The sequence below is a fragment of the Eulemur rufifrons genome, chromosome 6 (genome assembly GCF_041146395.1).
Source record: "Eulemur rufifrons isolate Redbay chromosome 6, OSU_ERuf_1, whole genome shotgun sequence".
NCBI lineage: Eukaryota > Metazoa > Chordata > Mammalia > Primates > Lemuridae > Eulemur > Eulemur rufifrons.
The window spans coordinates 97,324,959-97,347,013 of record NC_090988.1 but is presented as its reverse complement, the minus strand read 5'-3'; the positions used below and the strand labels follow the sequence as shown (position 1 = coordinate 97,347,013).

The 22,055-nt window shown below is 40.6% G+C and overlaps 1 protein-coding gene across 1 annotated transcript in view; it reads right to left on the bottom strand.

The window, feature by feature from the left end:
- The window catches only part of MAJIN (membrane anchored junction protein), a 30,557-nt gene extending 9,656 nt beyond the window's left edge, over positions 1-20,901 (bottom strand). The window contains exons 1-3 of the mRNA XM_069471623.1: positions 20,746-20,901; positions 10,422-10,539; positions 3,011-3,056 (exon numbers count right to left, since the gene is read on the bottom strand). Coding sequence (XP_069327724.1) covers positions 3,011-3,056; positions 10,422-10,522 — 147 coding nt within the window. The 5' untranslated portion in view covers positions 10,523-10,539; positions 20,746-20,901. The remainder of the gene's footprint in view (positions 1-3,010; positions 3,057-10,421; positions 10,540-20,745) is intronic.
- Positions 20,902-22,055: the final 1,154 nt, after the last annotated feature.

Below are 22,055 nucleotides of genomic sequence, written 5' to 3'. Positions count from 1 at the left end.
AATCTTTTCTTCTCTTTAAATCTTAATTGATAATCCTTAATTAACATATGTTTATTAGGCTATACTAATTAAACAATTTGGTATCATAAAGAATACTGGATTTCTATAGGAAAAATTCTGAATTTCAGTCGTAGCTCATTTCACCTTTCTCAGACTCATTTTCCTCATGTTTGGGCTCACAGAAGACAAAAACTGTCTTGTTTATCTTTGTATTCTCTGTACTACCATAATGTCTAGCTTATAATAGCTAATGTTGATTGAGTGATAACTATGGCAAGTGTTACTGTTTTAATACATATTAATTACTTTAACACTCACAAAAACCCTACGAGATAGGCACTTCTGTTATTCCCATTTTACAGATGAGGAAACAAAGAGGTGAAAAAGCTTATTTGAGGCCGGGCGTTGTGACTCACACCTGTAATCCTAGCACTCTGGGAGGCCAAGGCGGGAGGATCACTCAAGGTCAGGAGCTCGAGACCAGCCTGAGCAAGAGCGAGACCCCGTCTCTGCTAAAAATAGAAAGAAATTATGTGGACAGCTAAAAATATATATAGAAAAATTAGCCGGGCATGGTGGCGCATGCCTATAGTCCCAGCTACTCAGGAGGCTGAGGCAGAAGGATTGCTTGAGCCCAGGAGTTTGAGGTTGCTGTGAACTAGGCTGACACCACAGCACTCTAGCCCGGGCAACAGAGTGAGACTCTGTCTCAAAAAAACAAAAAAACAAAAAAAAACTTATTCGAGGTTACACAGCTAGAAACAGTGGAGCCAAGATACGAACCAGGCAGTAGGGTTCCAGAGTTCACATTCTTAACCATTAGGCTAGACTGCTTCTCAATAAATGTTTTCTAAATGAATGAAAGAGAATAATAACATCTGCCTCAAAAGTAATGAGAGCAAAAGGAAGAGAACATTACAGAAATCACTTTAGAATCTTTTTTTTGTTTTTTTTTTGAGATAGAGTCTCACTCTGTTGCCCAGGCTAGAGTGCCGTGGCATCAGCCTTGCTCACAGCAACTTCAAACTCCTGAGCTCAAGCAATCCTCCTGCCTCAGCCTCCCGAGTAGCTGGGACTACAGGCATGTGCCACCATTCCTGGATAATTTTTTCTATATATATTTTTAGTTGTCCATATAATTTCTTTCTATTTTTGGTAGAGACAAGGTCTCGCTCTTGCTCAAGCTGGTCTCGAACTGAGCTCAAACGATCCACCTGCCTCGTCTCCCAGAGTGCTAGGATTACAGGTGTGAGCCACCGTGCCCGGCCCCCTAGAATCTTTAATATGATATATAAACGTATGTAAATGCTCTCTAACTAGTGTTTATTGAGCTATTATGTGGCAGGCATTACACGTTTTTTTTTTCTTTTTTTTGTTTTGAGATAGAGTTTCACTTCGTTGCCTGGGCCAGAGCACTGTGGCATCAGCCTCACTCACAGCAACCTCAAACTCCTGGTCTCAAGCAATCCTACTGTCTCAGCCTCCCGAGCAGCTGGGACTACAGGCATGCACCACCATGCCCAGCTAATTTTTTCTATATATTTTTAGTTGTCCAGCTAATTTCCTTCTATTTTTTTTTTTTTTTTTTTAGTAGAAACGGGGGTCTCACTCTTATTCAGGCTGGTCTGGAACTCCTGAGCTCAAACAATCCGTCCGCCTCGGCCTCCCAGAGTACTAGGATTACAGGCGTGAGCCACCTCGCCCGGCCTACACATGTTTATTTCTAATCCTCACCACACTCTGGAAGACAGGCATTACTTATTAATCTCATTTGACAGGTAAGAGAATAGACTCAGAGAGGGTGGGTAACTTGCCCAAAGTCACACTGTGGATGACAGAACTAGAATTCAAATCCAGGTTTGACTGGTCGTAAAGTCTATGCTCCCTCTATTTCACTATGATGCCTTGAGCATTCTCTGCCCAGATTAACTGAAGCAAAGTGCAATAAAAGCTTTTGTGTTCATAATTAAAATAAACAGAAAGTTTTCATGTTCTTATATTAAAATAATTGTTATTTATAATGATGTCTTTGAGGATCCTGCAAGATCCTAAGTTATCACCCAACACCTAGCCGGAGAGCCACAGGTGCCTTTAAGGCTATGACTCAATTGAGGGGTGGTTGGGGGGCGAGGGGTAATAAAGAAAAAAGAAAAAAAAGAAAAGAAAATTTTTAAAAAAGGCTATGACTCAAAGTTTTGTTCTCATGGAGTTTTGTGCTTAAGTGTATTTAATTGCTTTGAAATGTGGAAGCATAAGTCTTAAGAAATCACAATAGTCATAAATCAACCGAGCTGCAAAGTTAGAAGGGGATAAACTAGTTTAAACCTTTCATTTTACAAATGAGGCAATTAAGACCCAGACTGACATATGATTTGCCAAGGGTTACATTGTTAATTGGTAGCTAGGCCAGGACTAGAGTCCAGGGCCACCTCCCAGAACTCTAACACCTTGTCCAATGCTTTTACCTAGTTGCAAAGCTGTCCACCCGCTTAGTCTTCTTCTGTGGAAGAACCTAAAGCTAGAGGAGCTGGGTAGAAAGGAATGAAAATGAAGTGGGAATAAAGCAACTGCAAATGTTTCCAATTAAAATGAAGACACAGCAGCCTTGTCTGTGTATTTACAGTTGAGTTTCCTGAACGTCAAGTACCAGGCAGTGGTTGGGATGGTGAGGTTTCCCAGAGCCCTGGAAGGCAGAAGTCTTCCGGAAGCTTTCTCTAAGCCAGCTGCCACAAAAGAGAGCTGCCGAAGGCTGGGAACTCTGGTAGAAACTAAATAACTCTCAGCCTCTAAGGTGCTGACACATCAACTGGGAGAATTGAGAAAGGATACAGGCTTTAAATTACCCTGGAAAAACAGTCAAGTTTCTTTGCAGAGGAAATGTGGCAGGGAGAAGCCAAGTTATCAAGTAGAGGTTGTGACTCAGTTTGTAGGAAATAATTAAAATCTAGATGTGGATGCATCCTTGGCTTAAAAAATATCTTTCTCAGAAGTTGTCTGCTCCTTTCCTTACCTCCAGCTCCCGGATGATGACTTCCTTATCTTCTATCTCTTCTCCTCTAGAAGGTAAACAGACAAAAGTAAGACAAGAAGAAAAGCTCTGGAGAGGGTAGACTGTACTGGGGCAAAAATGACACTTCCACGAAGCTAAAGAAACATGACATAACAATTGTGTGGGCTGACCCAGTGCTCATGGGAAACAAGTGATCACCTAGGTGGCATGGCCTGAACATTGGTACAAGGCTGTACCAAAATGTCTTCTCCATTAACTCACCAAGACCTAAATTCCCACTGTGAAAGCTCATCATTTCATTAGACTAACTGTATTCAAAGTGTGGTTTGGGGACCCTTAGGAGACCTTAAGTTTCTTTCAAGGGGTCTCCAAGGGTAAAACTATTTTCATAATAATACTAAAATAGTATTTGGCTTTTTCATTGGGTTAACATTTGTAACCATTAGTGCAAAAGGAATGGTGTGCAAAATTACTAGTGCCTTAGCACATATCTAGCCACTTGCACTATGCTGTACTAGCAGTCATAATCTTCACTGCCACACAGGAAATAAAATCCAGTTTCATTTAATATTCTTGAGAAAACAGTAAAAAATTAATTTTTATAAAATCTCAACCTGGACTACATAAAAGTGTTTTGTGATAAAACAGCAAGTATGCATAAAGCACTTCTGCTGCACACCGAAATACGATGGGTATCCTGAGGAAACCCACCTGTGTGATGTTTAAGCTGCAAACTGAACTAACTGCTTTTTTCACAGAATTATATTTTATTTGAATGACCAGATGACAAGTTATGGTTGTTATTCAGAGTTGGGAGTTTGACAGACACTTTTTCAAAAATGAGCATGTCAATTCCAAGAAAAAACTGACAGTATTTGTTGTCAATGATAAATTATAGGCTTTCAAGTGAAAATATGAATTTTGGAAAACTTCTATCCAATATTGTGAGTTTGACAGCTTCCAAATACTTAAACACTTTTCTGATAATATCAGTAGTGATATTAACAAATATTTTTTGATATTATGTAATGAAATGTGTCACTCTTTGGAGGATTTGTATAAGCCAGTGAACCAAAATTTTCCAAATGACCAGTGAAACATGTCATGTTACAAAATCATCCCAGATAAAACATTCAAAGAACAAGATAGACCAGTGGATTTTATAACGTTACAGAATTTTAAAAAGTTCACTGATATAATTTCAGATTCCACATTGCAACTAACCTTTAAAAAAACTACCAGTTAAAAAAAACCCAAACTAGTTGTCAAGTTTTGTTGTAGGTTCAAAGAAGAATATCCACAATGATCTAAGAGGGCTGTTAATATGAATATATTCCTACCCTTCTCAACTACAAATCTGTGTGAACTGGATTTTTTTTCATATAAATCAACCGGAAAATAATTCACAACAGATTTTTTGGGGGAGGGTTGGTGGGGGACAGAGTCTCACTCTGTTGCCTGGGCTAGAGTGCCATGGCGTCAGCCTAGCTCACAGTCACCTCAAACTCCTAGGCTAAAGCAATCCTTCTGCCTCAGCCTCCCGAGTAGCTGGGACTACAGGCATGTGCCACCATGCCCGGCTAATTTTTTCTATATATTTTTAGATGTCCAGCTAATTTCTTTCTATTTTTTTAGTAGAGACAGGGTCTCACTCTAGCTCAGGCTGGTCTCGAACTCCTGAGCTCAAATAATCCGCCCGCCTCAGCCTCCCAGAGTGCTAGGATTACAGGCGTGAGCCACTGCGCCCAGCCTCACAACAGATTTAATGCAGCAGCAGATATGTTAATCTAGCAGTCTTCTAAAACCAGACATTAATGAGATTTGCAGAAATGTAAAATGATACCACTCTTCTCATTATTTTTTTTGTTTTGGAAAATATATTTTTAATAAAAACATGTTAAACCGTGCACAGTGGCTCATGCCTATAATTCCAGCAACTTGGAAGGCTGAGGCGGGAGGATGGCTTGAGCTCAGGAGTTTGTGGTTACAGTAAGCTATAACCACCACTGCACTCCAGCCTGGGGGACAGAGCAAAACCCCATCTCTTAAAAAAAAAAAAGTTAACATCTCATGGATGATTATTTTAAAATTAATACATTTTAAAACTGTGATTTAAAAAATCTATAACAAAATTGGCACAGTGGCTTGCAACAATAATCCCAGGTACTTGGGAGGCTGCGGGCAGGAGGATTGCTTTACGTCAAGAGTTCAATACCACCCTGGGCAACATAGACCCCATCCCTAAAAAAATAATTAGCTGGGTGCAGTGATGTGCACCTGTAGTCCCAGCTACTCAGGAGCCTGAGGCAGGAGGATCGCTTGAGCCCAGGAGTCCTATATAGCAAGACCCCGTCTCAAAAAAGAGAAATCTATAACCTAAAATTTGCCATTTTAACCATTTTTAAGTGTACAATTCAGTGATATTAAATATAGTCACAATGTTGTGTAACCATTGCCATTATCTATTTCCAAAATTTTTTATTACCCTGAGCAGAAAAACTGTACTCATTAAGCAATAACTAGTTTTCCCTCCTCCCAGCCCCTAGTGACCTCTAATCTATTAATACTTTCTGTCTCTATGAATTTTCCTATTCTATAAATTTCACATAAATAGAATCATACAATAGTTTTTCTTTTGGTTTATTTCATTTAGCATAATGACCTCAAGGTTCATTCATGTTGTACACGTATCAGAACTTCATTCCTTTTGCAATTTCTTTTTGTAGCTGAATAATATTACATTGTGCATATATACCACATTTTGTTTATCCATTCATCTGTTGATGGACACTTGGTTTGTTTCCAACTTCTGGTTATTGTGAATAATGCAGCTATGAACATCATACAAGTTATTGTTTGAGTCCCTGTTTTCAATTCGAGTATCTACCTAGGAGTGAAATTTCTGGGTCATATGATAACGTTTAACTTTTTGAGAAACTTCAGTCTGTTTTCCATAGCAGCTGTACCATTTTACATTCCTTTTTTTTTTTTTTTTTTTTTTGAGACAGAGTCTCACTTTGTTGCCCAGGCTAGAGTGAGTGCCGTGGCGTCAGCCTAGCTCACAGCAACCTCAAACTCCTGGGCTCAAGCGATCCTCCTGCCTCAGCCTCCCGAGTAGCTGGGACTACAGGCATGCGCCACTATGCCCGGCTAATTTTTCTATATATATATTTTTAGTTGTCCATATAATTTCTTTCTATTTTTAGTAGAGACGGGGTCTCGCTCTTGCTCAGGCTGGTCTCGAACTCCTGACCTTGAGCGATCCACCCGCCTCGGCCTCCCAGAGTGCTAGGATTACAGGCGTGAGCCACCGCGCCCGGCCCATTTTACATTCCTACCAGCGATGTATGGGGGCTCCAATTTCTCCACATTTTTGCCAACGCTGTTATTTTCTGTTTTGTTTTTCAAATTATTATAGTCATCCTAGTAGGTATAAAGTGATATCTCATTGTGGTTTTGATTTGCATTACTCTAGTCACTAATGATATTGAGCATCTTTTCATATATTTACTGGCCATTTGTATATCTTCTTTGGAGAAATGTCTATTCAAGTCCTTTGTCCACTTTTCAATTGTGTTGTTTATCTTTTTTTTTGAGACAGAGTCTCACTCTGTTGCCCAGGCTAGAGCATGGTGGCGTCAGCCTAGCTCACAGCAACCTCAAACTCCTGGGCTCAGGTGATCTTCCTGCCTCAGCCTCCTGAGTATCTGGGACTATAGGTGTGCAGCACCACACCTGGCTAATTTTTCTATTTTTTGTAGAGACAGGGTCTTGTTCTTGCTCAGGCTGGTCTTGAACTCCTGAGCTCAAGAGAGCTACCCGCCTCAGCAACCCAGAGTGCTAGTATTACAGGCTTGAGCCACCACGCCTGGCTCTAGGTTGTTTTTTAAGTTTTATGAATTCTTTATATATTATGGATATTAAACCCTTATCAGATATATGATTTGCAAATACTATCTTCCATTATATAGGTTGCCTTTTCACTCTGCTGAGTGTTCTTTGACACATAATTTTTTTTTTTTGAGATAGGGTCTCGCTCTATTGCCCTGGCTAGAGTGCAGTGGCATCCTCATAGCTCACTGCAACCTCAAACTCCTGGGCTCAAGTGAATTTGAGGTTGCCTTAATCTCCTCAGTGGCTGGGACTACACGCATATGCCACTACACCTGGAAAATATATTTTTAATAAAAACATGTCAATTTTTTATTTTAATAAAATGTTAATGTTAATAATGTTACTTATGTTGATTAACATGAATTAATGTTAATGTTAGTAAAATGTTCATTTTAATAAAAACTAGTTTAATTTTTGTAGAGATGAGGTCTTGCTATTGCCTGGGCTGGTCTGGAACTCCTGGCCTCAAGCAATCCTCCTGCCTCAGCCACCCAAAGTGCCAGATTATAGGCGTGAGCCACCACACCCAGCATTACACACAAAATTTTTAAGTTTTAAGGAAGTCCAATTTATTTATTTTTCTTGTGTTGCCTGTTTCTTTGGTATCATACTTAAAAAACCATAACCAAATCCAAAGTCATGAAGGTTTGCCTCTATGGTTTTTGCTAAGAGTTTTATAGTTTTGGCTCTTAAATTTAGGTCTTGAATACATTTTTAGTTAACTTTTGTATGTTGTGTAAGGTAAGAATACAAGTTTATTCTTCTGCATGTGGATATTCAGTTTTCCCAGAACTATTAATATTTGTTGAAGAGACTGTTCTTTCCCTCATTGAATGGTCTTGACACTCCAGTTGAAAATCAATTGACCATAGTTGTGAGGGTTTATTTCTGGGCTCTCAACTCTATTCCATTAATATATGTCTGTCCTTATGCAGTTTTGATTACTGTAGCTTTGTAGTAAGCTTTAAAATTAGGAAATATGAGTCCAACTTTATTCTTTTTCACAATTGTTTTAGATTTTTGGATTCCCCTGAAATTCCGTATGACTTTTAGGATGGCTCTTTCCATTTCTGCAAAAAAATAGAGTCATCTGGATTTTGATAGGGACTACATTGAATCTGCAGATTGCTTTGGCTAGTATTGTTATCTTAATTAATGATATTAAGTTTCCCAATCCATGAACAGAGGATGTCTTACTCTTTAAGTCTTCTTTAATTTCTTTCAGCAATATTTTATAGTTCTCAGTGTGTAAGTTTTACCCTTCTTGGTTAAATTTAAGTATTTTATTCTTTTTGACACCATTGTAAGTAGAATCGTTTTCTTAATTTTCTTTTCAGATTGCTTATTACCAGCCTATAGAAACATAACTATTTTTGTGTATTGATTTCTGTATCTTGCAACTTTGCTGAATTTACTTATTAGCTCTAACAGTTATTTTGTGTGGATTCTTTAGGGTTTTCTACCTATAAGATCACGTCATCTACAAATAATTGAGATAGTTTCGCTTCTTCCTTTCAAATTTAGATACTTTTTTTATTGCCTAAGTGCTCTGGCTAGAACTTCAGTATTATGTTGAATAGAAGTGGTAAAAGTGAGCATCCTTATCTTAGGGGAAAAGCTTCCTTATCTTAGGAAAAGCTTTAAGTCTTTCATCATTCAGTATGATGTTAACTGTGGGTTTTTTCACATAAGGCTTTTATCATGTTGAGAAAGTTCCCTTCTATTCCTAGTTTTTTTTTTAAGTGTTTTTTTTTTATTCATGAAAGGATGTTGGATTTGGCCAAATTCTATTCTGCATCAATTGAGATGATCATATGGAGGTTTTTTTCCTTCATTCTATTAATGTAAAGTATTATGTTTTTGTATGTTGATTGGTTTTTGTATGTTGAACCACCTTTGGATTCTTGGGGCAAACCCCAGGAAGGTAAACAACGCCAATCTTCTCATTTTTAAAGTAGAATTTCTAATAAAATGTTATTTGTTAACATTTAGGCCAGACGCGGTGGCTCATGCCTGTAATCCTAGCACCCTGGGAGGCCGAGGCAGGAGGATTGCTCGAGGTCAGGAGTTCGAGACCAGCCTGAGCAAAAGTTAGACCCTGTGTCTACTAAAAATAGAAAGAAATTAGCTGGACAACTAAAAATATATAGAAAAAATTAGCTGGGCATGGTGGCACATGTCTGTAGTTCTAGCTACCCAGGAAGCTGAGGCAGGAGGATCGCTCGAGCCCAGGAGTCTGAGGTTGCTGTGAGCTAGGCTGAGGCCATGGCACTCTAGCCTGGGCATCAGAGTGAGACTCTGACTCCAAAAAAAAAAAAAATTAATGAATATAACATTCTTACATTTATTTATTTATTTGTTTGCTTGTTTGTTTGAGATAGGGTATTTATTTATATATGTATGAATAAATGAGACACAAGGTCTCTCTCTGTTGCCCAGGCTACAGTGCAGGGGCATGTTTTATTTGAGACAGGGTCATTCATTTATTTATTTGAAACAGAGTCTTGCTCTGTTGCCCAGGCTAGAGTGCAAGGGCAAGATCATAGCTCATTGCAACCTCCCAACACTTAGACTCAAGCAGTCCTCCTACCTCAGCCTCCTGAGTAGCCGGGACTACAGGCACATGCCATCATGGCCAGCTAATTTTTCTATTTCTTGTATTATTTTATTAATTATTATTTTAATTTTTTTTTTTTTGAGACAGAGTCTCACTGTCTTGCCTGGGCTAGAGTGTCGTGGTGTCAGCCTAGCTCACAGCAACCTCAGACTCCTGGGCTCAAGCAATCCTACTGCCTCAGCCTCCTGAGTAGCTGGGACTACAGGCACATGCCACCATGCCCAGCTAATTTTTTCTATTTTTAGTGTTTGGCTAATTTCTTTCTATTTTTAGTAGAGACGGGGTCTCAATCTTGCTCAGGCTAGTCTCGAACTCCTGAGCTCAAGCAATCCTCCAGCCTTGGCCACCCAGAGTGCTAGGATTACAGGCGTGAGCCACTGCGCCCGGCCTCTATTTTTTGTAGACATGGAGTCTCATTATATTAGTTCAGTCTGGTCTGTTTTAATTTGTATATGATAAATATTGACAGGTATAGCCTACATAATCAAAAGTATTTGATTTTTTAATTTTTAATTTTTTTTTTTTAATTAGAGACAGGGTCTCACTCTTGTTCAGGCTGGTCTTGAACTCCTGAGCTCAAGCCATCCTCCCACCTCGGCCTCCCAGAGGGCTAGGATTACAGGCATGAGCCACCATGCTCAGCCCTATGATATTCAATAATTTTAAGAGTACAAAGGGGTTCTGAGATAAAAATTTTGAGAAACACTGCCTCAAATGTATGTTGTCTCTAATTAGAAACTTATATGAATAATAAACATACTGAATATAAAATGCCTTGGAAAGTCCTACAAGATGCTACTTTAGCCAGCTTCCTGTACTAGGTGAAGGCAGAGAAGAAATGACCTGTGGGAAGGCACTAACTGGTGCTTGGATAGCTTACCCTCCTACCTTTTAAATTACCTGATGCTGTTGCCATATCTGATTTTGAATTTATACACATTGGGTCCTGCATGAAGAAACCTCGTCTCTGGAAATGGGTAGGTAAAGGGTTTTAAACTCATTGCTTCCAAATGATAGCCTAAATAAAGTAGAAATATTAGAGAATTATTAAAAAACTAAAGATTGCTCCTTTATACAGGAAAGGGAGCCCGCCCAATCTGTAGCATTTCTTCATACGTAAAATATCCAGCACTCAGCCCTACTGCCTGTGTACCAGACTCAGTTCTGCTATTAATCACCTGGGTCATTCTCCTACTTGCATAGGGAAAATACATGGTGTGCTGGAATGATCTCTATGCTTGAAGTCAAAGACCAGAATTCAAGTTTTACCATTTATGACTTGTGCAAATCACTTCTCTTCCATAAAGCTAATGATACTAATATCTTCCCTGATGACTCACAGGGTTTCTGTTAGAATGAAATGTTTCTCCCAAATACCCCTTGAATCTATTCTCTTCCTCCATCCCTACTTTCCCTGGAACCTTAGTGGATATGAAGAAGGCTCAAGTTAAATAACGAGACAATCAAAAGGATACAACAATAAGAGGCCAATTAGGAGAACCTCTGCTATCAATTTTAGATGAAATTAAGTGATTACCACAGCTCCCTAACACAGTCAATGTAGCAAATAAGGATATACGCTGTTTCCCAGTGGTGCCGGGAATGCGTTATTTTCCCTGCCTCTCAATTACCCTTCCTCTCCACCACTTGTGACACTGCCATGTGTCTCAAGAGTGCCTACTATACCTCTAGCACTTACTAGTTTTATTTTTTCTATCCTTGAATCTCTGCCCACTTAAAATCCTCCCTGTGGGGAATTGAGGAAATGGGAGAGATGGAAAAAGAAGGATGGCATGTTTCTTCTCCTCCAAGAGGGCATTTGGCATGTGCTCAGAAGTAAGAATCAAGCACGCTGTGATTTTCTAAGTCACTAGGGTTTTCCTGTGCCTCTCTTTATTTGTAAAGTAGAAATGATAAAGATAATAAACCCTGCACTCTGTCTCTTCACAAGGAACTTTAAATAATAAATAATTAGAGAAAGACGTCCAGAGTTCCTAAGGATCAAAATGACCTATATACAACACAAGTATTGATATTAGAGGCAACTGAGACGGACTTGACAGAACAGGCACAAAGTAAGGAGACTCTGAGTTTGAATCTCAGCTCCCACGTCCCTACTTAATTTCTCTGAGCCTTGGTTCTCCTACTTGCCCAATAACAACTATCAGCAACTTCTGTCACACCCTACTCTAAGTGCTTTACATATATTATTTCACTTAATCCTCGCAACAAGCCTATGAGATAAGAAGTCTAAGTGTAATAGATGAGGAAACTGAGGCACTGAGAGATGAAGTAACCTGCCCAAAGCTATGAATGTTGGAATTTGAATTCAAACTGAGGCAGGAGAGATCCAGACTTGATATTCTTAACCACTGTGCCAGTCTGCTTCCTGGAGTTATGAGGAAGAAAAAAGAAGATAATAAACATATTAATAAAATCATTTTGTTAGTAAAATATCATACATGCATAAAGGACTATTTTCATTATTCTTTCCTCCATATTATCCTGATGCCATTTCTACTCAGCAGGGAAAACTCTTATATAGTAGAGTCATAAGATCTATGTGCCCAAAGAATGGAATTTCCCACAATTTCCAAAGTTCAAGTCTGGGGCTGCCAGTAAAGAGATACCTCAGTGTCTGATCTCAGCTGCTTGGGCTTAGAGAACAACAGGAAGTTGGAGCCAGAGCCCATGAGATTATTTAGACTACAATTTCAGTCAAAAATGAAAAGAAATAGTTGGTGCCAACTGCAAAGTCCCAGAGGGGAAATACTGTTCATATCCTGAGAAAAAACTTACTGATGCCCCATGCTCAAGGGATGGCAGGACCCCAAGCTAGATTTGATGGAGTTTTGGTGCCAGATGACTTTTCTAAGTAGGCAGGGAGCCCACCTGGTGAGACTTAGGTTGCTTCCACAAAAATTTAACTCTCAATTATTCAGGGATTTTTCTTTTCTTTCTTTCTTTCCTTTTTTTTTTTTTTTTTTGAGACACAGTCTCACTTTGTTGCCTGGGCTAGAGTGCCGTGGGGTCAGCCTAGCTCACAGCAACCTCAAACTCCTGGGCTTAAGCGATCCTCCTGCCTCAGCCTCCCGAGTAGCTGGGACTACAGGCATGTGCCACCATGCCTGGCTAATTTTTTCAATAAATAGTTTTAGATATCCATATAATTTCTTTCTATTTTTAGTAGAGACAGGGTCTCGCTGTTGCTCAGGCTGGTCTCAAACTCCTGAGCTCAAACCATCCACCTGCCTAAGCCTCCCAGAGTGCTAGGCTTACAGGCGTGAGGGATTTTTCTAAGATATAGTAACCTCCCTACAGAGGGCTGGGGGCAGCAGACCAAAGGAAATGAAGAACATTTGCTGGAAATGACAATCCAGAGAGGAAACTTCATGTGCTGCACCATAGCTGGCTGTCTGAAAGAAGAAAAAACAACCTTCTTCTAGCTAGGGCCTATTCCCATTAATTGCACTTCAGAAACAAACACCACACATTAATTACCTCATTTGAAAACAAAGATTAGACAGCATAATCCAAAACAACCACATAGTAGTAGTTTTTCAAATATTTCACAGGGTTATTTTCCACATTGAATACGGTAGCCATGGTGCCATTATGTTCCAACAACTACTATTAAGTTGATGGGATCTTGCATATGAAGGGTCAGACTCTCAACCCATTTTTAGGTGTCCACAAATCATGGCTTTAAAAGAAAGGAAGAAATTACAGACAATATGGGCTTGTACAAAAGACAAGATCTGGAACTGGAGGACCAACGCTTGAGTCCTACTTCTGCCTCTATTAGTCATCAGACCCTGAATAAATCACTTAGCCTCTTCATTTCGTAGTTTCTACATCTACAAATGGAGATTACACTCACCCCTGGAACTGCTGTGGTGATTAAATGAGAAAATCGTGTAAGTAGCCACTTCATAAACTCCAGAGTAAACATTAGCCGTTATAATAGATTTGAAGAGTTTTTCTTTTAATACTTCACTAGAAAAGCAAATTCAAGAGAGCAAAACTGATTAGCTTTAATCTCAATGCCAAATCTGACAAATCCCAACCAAAAACCTTTCCTTGAAAATATCTAAGAATTCAATTTATGTGAGCTAGGCTAACACCATGGCACTCACTCTAGCCAGGGCAACAAAGTGACACTCTGTCTCAAGAAAAAAAAAAAAAAAAGAATTCAATTTAAATGACAGGTAGGGACTGATGTTAAAAAGAACATGATTTTTTTAAGGTTTTAGTCATTTGTTTCAGATAAAGGAACATCTGGGTCAGTGCACAGAACCTGAAGCAGGGCTGAAGGCTATATAACGATAATGATATTGACTACTGAGGTGGAAGGAGACAATAAAGAAGTATTGTCACTAAATATATCTGGTGATATTTGATAGGAAAATCCTCCACAATATTGAAGAATAAAAGAGCTTCCATAAACATTTATTCAAAATACATTTACTGAACAGACGCACATGATAGGCTCTGTGACCACTAATGAGTGTGAGCAACAAAATAAGGAAATCCTGTTGATATCATGAATCCAAAGACATTTTAGAAATGTAATTGAGGACAGATGACCACTTCTTCTTTCAGAAGTCCTTGGCTGGTCTTAGATGTCTGCCCACCTTTGCTGAAGTAGATTCAGACTCCCTGAAAGCCTCTATTTCCAATTACAGATTCATGGATGCCTATAGCTGGACATGCCTTTCATTTTAGAGGGGATGAGAGGGAAGTGACTTCACCAAAGAAAGCAATGACTTCCACAGGTCACATAATCCAGTATGGAACCAGGATTAGTGCCCCAGGATTGTGGATCCTTTGGCTCATGCATTTTCTATTACAACATATCACCCTGTGAGTTATTTTATTAAATTATAACCCTGGTCACTCTTATGCTTCTGGGCGACTCAGGCAAACTCATTATGGGTACAAAGATATCAAACCAAAATATAAGCTGTTCTTTTTTTTTTTTGAGACAGCGTCTCACTCTGTTGCCCAGGCTAGAGTGCTGTGGCGTCAGCCTCGCTCACAGCAACCTCCAACTCCTGGGCTCGAGCGATCCTCCTGCCTCAGCCTCCCGAGTAGCTGGGACTACAGGCATGCGCCACCATGCCCAGCTAATTTTTTCTGTATATATTTTTAGTTGTCCATATAATTTCTTTCTATTTTTAGTAGAGACGGGGTCTCGCTCTTGCTCAGGCTGGTCTTGAACTCCTGAGCTCAAACGATCCACCCGCCTCGGCCTCCCAGAGTGCTAGGATTACAGGCGTGAGCCACCGCGCCCGGCCAAGCTGTTCTGATTAAAGTTTCTTAGAATTGTAATTTTGGATGTAAATGGTTACATTCACATTTGTTTGTCTTCAAGCTCTATTTTCAATTCTCAGTTTTCTTACCTACAGGGTGATTAGGATGATTAATGAAATAATGCATGTATAATTGTTTATTATAGTATGTAGCAAAGAGGTTACCCAATAAAGAAGCCTTTTATTTTTAAACAAAGTGTTAAAAAAAGATGTGAGATAGATAAGATATGAGACTGACAACATAAGACCATCTAGGACACTTCCACACTTATTAATGTCATTCTGTTTTCTCATAGGTTTCTTCTTACTTTTTCTGGTAAGACACAACCTTTAAAATGCCATTGGCATTTGTGCAGGAATAGATATGACCTTGGAATTATGCCAGATTTGATTTTGTTTTGTTTGGGGGGAGGGGAGTAATTAAACCTAACAGAGAGTTAGGAAGACACCTTGAAATGGAATCAAAAGGCCTTACTAGACAACTCAATAAACCAGAAAGGAGTTTAAGTTAACCTAGGTTAACTTAGTTACTCACTGTTACTCTTTACACTTAAGTTACTTTTTTTGTTTGTTTTGCTTTTTTGAGATGGAGTCTTACTCTGTCACCTGGGCTGGAGTGCCATGGTGTCAGCCTAGCTCACAGCAACCTCAAACTCTGGGTTCAAGCCATTCTCCTGCCTCAGCCTCCCACATAGCTGAGACTACAGGCATGCGCCACCATGCCTGGCCAATTTTTCTATTTTTAGTAGAGACTGGGTCTCCCTCTTGCTCACTCTGGTCTTGAACTCCTGAGCTTAAGGGATCCTCCCACCTCGGCCTCCCACAGTGCTAGGATTACAGGTGTGACCCACTGAGCCTGGCCTTAAGTTACTCTTAAATTACTCTTTGCACCTAAGTGCATCTTCCACTTCCACCTTAACAAATGTAAAAGCTAATGAAAAACTACCTTTGGCCAATAGGTCCAGGATTATGCTTTTTCTAAAAAAAAAAAAAAAAAGTGTATAAATTTAAGGGTTACATGTACAGTTTTGTCGCATGGATATATTGTGTAGAAGGACTGTGCTGCTCATTCTGGAAATGCAATGGTTTCTCATCTCACCACCCTGTCCAGTAGTTGTGGCTTGTTAGCATGAAGATCAACCTGTCTATTAGCATTCATATCACATTGAATTCACCGCAGCACTCTCCTACCAACCCCATAAACCCAAAGAGCATTTGGATGTAAAAGTGTAGGCAATGACGGACATTTTATTTTTTAGTTACACCATTGGGCGAACTGCCCTGAAGCAGTACATGTAGAGAAAAAGATTAAAAATGAAAAAAAATGGTAAAAAGGAATTTGAGGAGGAAAAATTAAAAGAAGCAGCATCAGTAGTTTCCGAAGGGCAAATGGTAGAGAGAATATCCTTAGCTAGAGAGAAAGGAAGCATCTTTTACAATTTTGAGCTATAAACTCTAAGTCTCTGATGTACATATCTTACAGGTCTAAGTAGCATAAGAAAGATACAGGAAAGTGTCAAAAGAAAACTTCCAAAAGATACAGCTTTGCTCTTGGTATAAAAGAATGGCAGATTGTGAAGAAATTAAGTTAATAAGAAAAGAAGGCCAACACAGTGGTTCACACCTGTAATCCAAGCACTTTGGCAGGCCAAGGTTGGAGGATTATTTGAGACCAGGAGTTCAAGACCAGCCTGGACAACATATCAAGACCCCCATCTCCACACATACACACACACACACACAAAATATATATATATACACACATATATGTGTATGTGTGTGTGTGTATATAGCTGAGTGTGGTGGTATGCACCTATAGTCCCAGCTACCTGGGAGACTGAGGTGGGAGAATCACTTGAGACTGGAAGGTAGAGGTGAGCTCTGATGCGGCCACTACACTCCAGCCCAAGTGACAGAGGAAGACTCTGTCTCTCAAACAAAAAAAGAGAGAGAGAAAAGAAAATGACTTTTTATATAAGGAGAACAAATTTCAGTTAGGAAATCTGTTATTTTGCTAACATTAATCCAATTCTGGTGAGATACGGGGAGACAAAAATTGTACTCAGAACAGTATGGAGGTTCCTCAAAAAACTAAAAATAGACCTACCATATGACAAGTAATCTCACTGCTGCACATATATTTTAATGAGGGGAAATCAGTATATTGAAAAGATATCTGCACTCCCATGTTTATTGTAGCATTATTCACAATAGCCAAGATTTGAAATCAACCTAAGTGTCCATCAATGGATAAATGGATAAAGAAATTGTGGTACATATACACAATGAAATATATAGCCATAAAAAAGAACGAAATCCTGCCATTTGCAATAACATGGATGGAAGTGGAGAACGTTACATTAAGTGAAACAAACTAAGCAGAGAAAGACAAATCTCTCGTGTCACTCATATGTGGGAGCTAAATATTAAAAAAAAAGATCTCATGGAGACAGATTGTAGAATGATGGTTACCAGAAGCTGGGAAGGGCACCAGGGAGGAGGAGGATAAAGTGGTGATGGTTAATGGGTACAAAAATATAGTTAGATAGAATGAATAATATTTGATAGCACAACAAAGTGACTATAATCAACAATGTTACTTTAAAATAACTAAAAGGGTGGAACTGGAATGTTTCTAACACAAAGAAATCATAAATGCCTGAGGTGATAGATATCCAATTCCCTGACTTGATTAATTCACATTGTGTGCCTGTATCAAAATATCCCATGTACCCTAAAAAGATATACAACTATTATGTACCCATAACAATTAAAAAGAAAAAGAAAAAAATTGTAATCACTAGGTTTATAAAAAGATATACCTGCCATGAGGAGATAATCTGATTTGGCCAAGGTCATACAGTAAGGGCCAGACTAAAACTCAGATATATTGCCACAGCAAGGTAGTCCAGCTGAATGAAGGGTGTCAAGAATGTGGTTACCTCACAAACTAGCCTAGACTCAATAATAGCCTCAGTTCTTTATATTTTACCACCTGAGCATGGCTCTAAAATAACAGAATTGGGCTAATTATTGCTAAGAAACAGAAAGCTCTGCACTTTGAAAGGCCATCAGACCATCGGAATCTGAGATGTTGACTAGGCCTTGGCAGGAAAAAAAAAAAGGAAAAAAATCTTGTATTTATAAAGCACCTTCAGTTTATACAATGCTTTCATATCTGTTATCTTAAACAAACCAAAAACTTCTCTGAAATAGGCACAGCAGATCCAGCTAACTTACACTTCATATTAACTACTCTCCTAATTTTTACCTGATTTGATCCTCTCAATCTTGTGTTCAGTCAATGTTCATTCATTCAGTTCACAAATCCTTGCATTCCTGATGTGTGCCAGAAACTAAGTGGTAAAGTGGAGAACAATAAGAACTTGGTCTTGCCTGCACAGAGCTTACAAATAGTTTTAAGTGTGGTGACTGTTACAAAAAAATATAGGGTGATACAGGAACATGTTAAAGAGAAACCTAACCTAGACTGGAGTCAGGGAAACCCACTCTAAGTAAGTGACTGATTTCTGAAGGATGAGCACAAATGGAGAGTAAGCATAGGGTCTGGGGTGGGTATAGAAAACAGCAGGTGCAACAGTCCTCAGTTGAGAAAAAGCATGGCACTTTTAAAGGAGAGAAGTATAGTAACCTGGAACACAGTGGGCAAGAAAGACAATGCTATGAGATTATACAGATGAGTGAGTCAGCACACATCTGATGCCCTACTGTGCATCAGGCAGTGTTCTGGGCACTAATACAAGAGAGACACAATTCCTTGTCTTTAAGAGCTTACATTTCAGGAGGTGTGGAGAGCAACAATAGACATATAAATAAATGTAATTTCAGGTACACTACATAGTATGAAGAAAATGCAATAGGTTTTTATCTTAGAGAATGACCAGGAAGCTGCTTTAGCTAGCATGGCCAGTGAAGGCTTTTCAGAAGGGATCACAGCTGAGTTGAGGCCTTAATGAAAAGGAAACAACCATGCAAAGATCAGGGGGAAAAGCATCCCAAACAGGGAAAAAAGCAAGCACAGATGCCCTTTGATGGGTAGTTTAATGGACAGAAACGTCAATGCGATTAGAACGCTGAGAATGAAGACAGAGAGGCAGATGAAGTCAGAGTGTTAGGCATGGGCCAGACCATGTAAGGCTTGTAGGCCATTGTAAAGAGTCCAGATTTTATGCTAAGGGCTTTATAAAGAGGAAAGAAATGATTTGATGTATGCTTTAGAAATATCTAAATAATCTGCCAGCCAAGAGGAAGATGAACTGTAAGAGGACAAGAACAGAAGCAGGGAGACAAATTAGGAAGCTTCTGTAGTAGTCCAAGAGAGAGAGGCTGCTGATTTGGACTCGGAGTTTTAGGAGTTAGTGAATAGTTTGAGGTATATTTTAGACTAACTAATAGACTAGATGTGGGAATCAAGGATGGCTCTTAGGTTTTTGACCTTTGCAATTAGGTAGACAATGGGACGTACCCTTTACTGAGGGGAGGAAGGATTCTAGAGAAAGATTTGTGGGGAGAGGGCAGGAGGAACAAACAGTTCTGTTGTGGTTAAGTCTGAGAGGCCTATGAGACATCCAAGTGGATGCAGTCTCCTACTGTGCAAGGGATGGAAATGAGGACGGAAATACGCATTGGAGTCATCAGTATTTAGATGGTATGTGGAGCTACAGGAATGGATGAGATCATCTAGGAAGAAAAGTATAGGGAAGGGATGAGGCCTTTTCTTACAAACCAGGTTATGGATTATGGAGTCTATCCTAAGAACAATCAGAAGGCACTGTAGGGTATAACAAAAAGATGACATGACCAGATGGCTGTGACTTAAAAAAAAAAATCTCTCTGGCTGTAATGTGGGAAACAACCCGGAACAGGAGCAGATGAAAGGAGACCAGCTAGGAGACTCCTGTGGTTCCAGGCAGAAGCTAACAGCAGCCTGGCCTACGGTGAAAACAGTGGAGATGAAGAGAAGGGGACTGATTAGGAAGGTGCCTAGTAACAATTTTGTGACGTGATGGGGTGGGAGAGAGAGAACAGTCAAGGATGACTCCCCATTGCTTGGGCAACTAACTGAAGAGATAAAAGTGCCACTTTCTGAAAAAAAGGAGCCTTGGTAAGTAAATTTTTAAGGGAAAGATTTTGAGTCTGTATTTGGAAACGCCCAAGTTTGAGGTGCCATGAGACATCTGGAGAGATCTAGGTGGACTGTTGGATATTGTGACAGGCTTACTGCCTGCAGAGGCACAAACGAAGGAACTAGAGCTCTGAAAATAAAAGCTGCTCAGCAAAGTATACTTGTTTGCATCTTTCTATCCACTACTCCAGGTGCCAAGACTCAGTCCAGGACCCGGGGAGCTGAGCTGAGATCTGATTGAGTGCCGTGACTCAACTATTCACTTCCCAGGTGAAATCGGGCATTTGAAAGCCAGAAACTCATTCAGATCATTAAGGCATGATGGGACAGGACACGTTTCACTGCAAGAAGTCTCGCTTTCGCGGCAACTGCTAAGCCTGGGTGAGAGGGTGTTACAGAGCAGAAGGAAGACTGTGGTTACTGCGGAAGGTTTTGCTAAGGGCTGGGTGAGCGGAGCTGGGTGGGGGGTGGGAGGAAGCAGGGTCCATGGGGTCGGCCCCGGGGTCCCGGGCTCTCTGCGCTGGTCACCCGCGCGGGACGCGCTGCCTGAGGGCCCTTCCTCCGCCTGGGCCCAGCAGTGGCACGGGCCGGACCTCGGTGTGCCGGGCGTCCCAGGGGCCTGGGGCTGAGAAGGCGACCTTCGGGGGAGGGGGAATACACTGCAGCTGCCGAGCGGTGGGGCCCGGGCCAGAAACTTCCCTCAGAGATAAAAGAAACCCAAAGCCAACCTGGCGGGGGCACCGGGCCGCTCGCTGTGTGCCGTTACCTCAGCCCCAAGGAGCTCCCAGGCTCTGTCTCACACACTCACTAGGGGTCCTTCGCGTCTCAGAAAAGTGGCCACGGCCGGAATACCCACTAAGAAATGCTCTCTGAACACGGCACCTGCCGACCTCAAGGAGCCGGCTTTGAGCACTGGCTCGCTCGCCCGCGACCTCCAGGGTCTCTGCCGCGCACCCGCCAGGCCTTCTGCGCACGCGCAGCCGCGCTGCTACCCAACCTCGTCCCCTCCGGGCGCGCGCCTGACGTGCGCGCCGCTGGGCCGGTGCCCAGGAGATACCGGCGCTGGACGCAGGACGCGAGAGCTGGGAGTGGCGTCCGGTCCCGCCCGCCGGAGCTTGGACGCTTGTCTGTAGCTCAGGGACTTATCCACCGATTGTTTGTTGGTTTTTTGAGACACAGTCTCTCTCTGTCACCCGGGCTAGAGTGCCTTGGCGTCAGCCTAGCTCACAGCAACCTCACACCCCTGGGCTTAAGCGATCCTACTGCCTCAGGCTCCTGTAGCTGGGACTACAGGCATGCGCCACCATGCCCGGCTAATTTATATATATATATATATATATACACACACACACACACACATACATACTAACATATATATATATATATATTTTTTTTTTAGCTGTCCATATAATTTCTTTCTATTTTTGGTAGAGACAGGGTGTCGGTCTTGCGCAAGCTGGTCTCGAACTCCTGACCTTGAGCAATCCCCCCGCCTCGGCCTCCCAGAGTGCTAGGATTACAGGCATGAGCCACCGTGCCCGGCCTCACAATGTCTTATAAATGGAGTCATATGGTACGTGACCTTTTGGAATTAGGTTCTTTCTGTTAGCGTGATGCATTTAGATTCATCCATGTTGTTTGTATATCAATAGTTCATTCCTTTTTATTGCTGAGTAGTGTTCTGTTATATGGATATGCCATCATTTGTTTATCCATTTACCTACTGATGGACATTTGGGTTGTTTCCAATTTTGGAAATTTTGAATAGAGCTTCTATGAACATTCGCTTATAGGTTGTGTAAATTTAAGTCTTCATATTTCTAAAGTAGATATCTAGAAGTAGGATTGCTGGATTATAGGTGTGTGTTTAACTTTATAAGAAACTACAAAAATGTTTTCTAGAGTAACTGTACATTGTACATTCCTACCAGCTCTGCGTCCTTGCCAACACTTGGTATTTTCAGTTTAAAAAATATGTGCCATTCCAGGCCAGGCCTGGTGGCTCAATGCCTGTAATTCCAGCACTTTGGGAAGCTGAAGCAGGAAGATCACTTAAGGCCAGGAGTTTAAGACCAG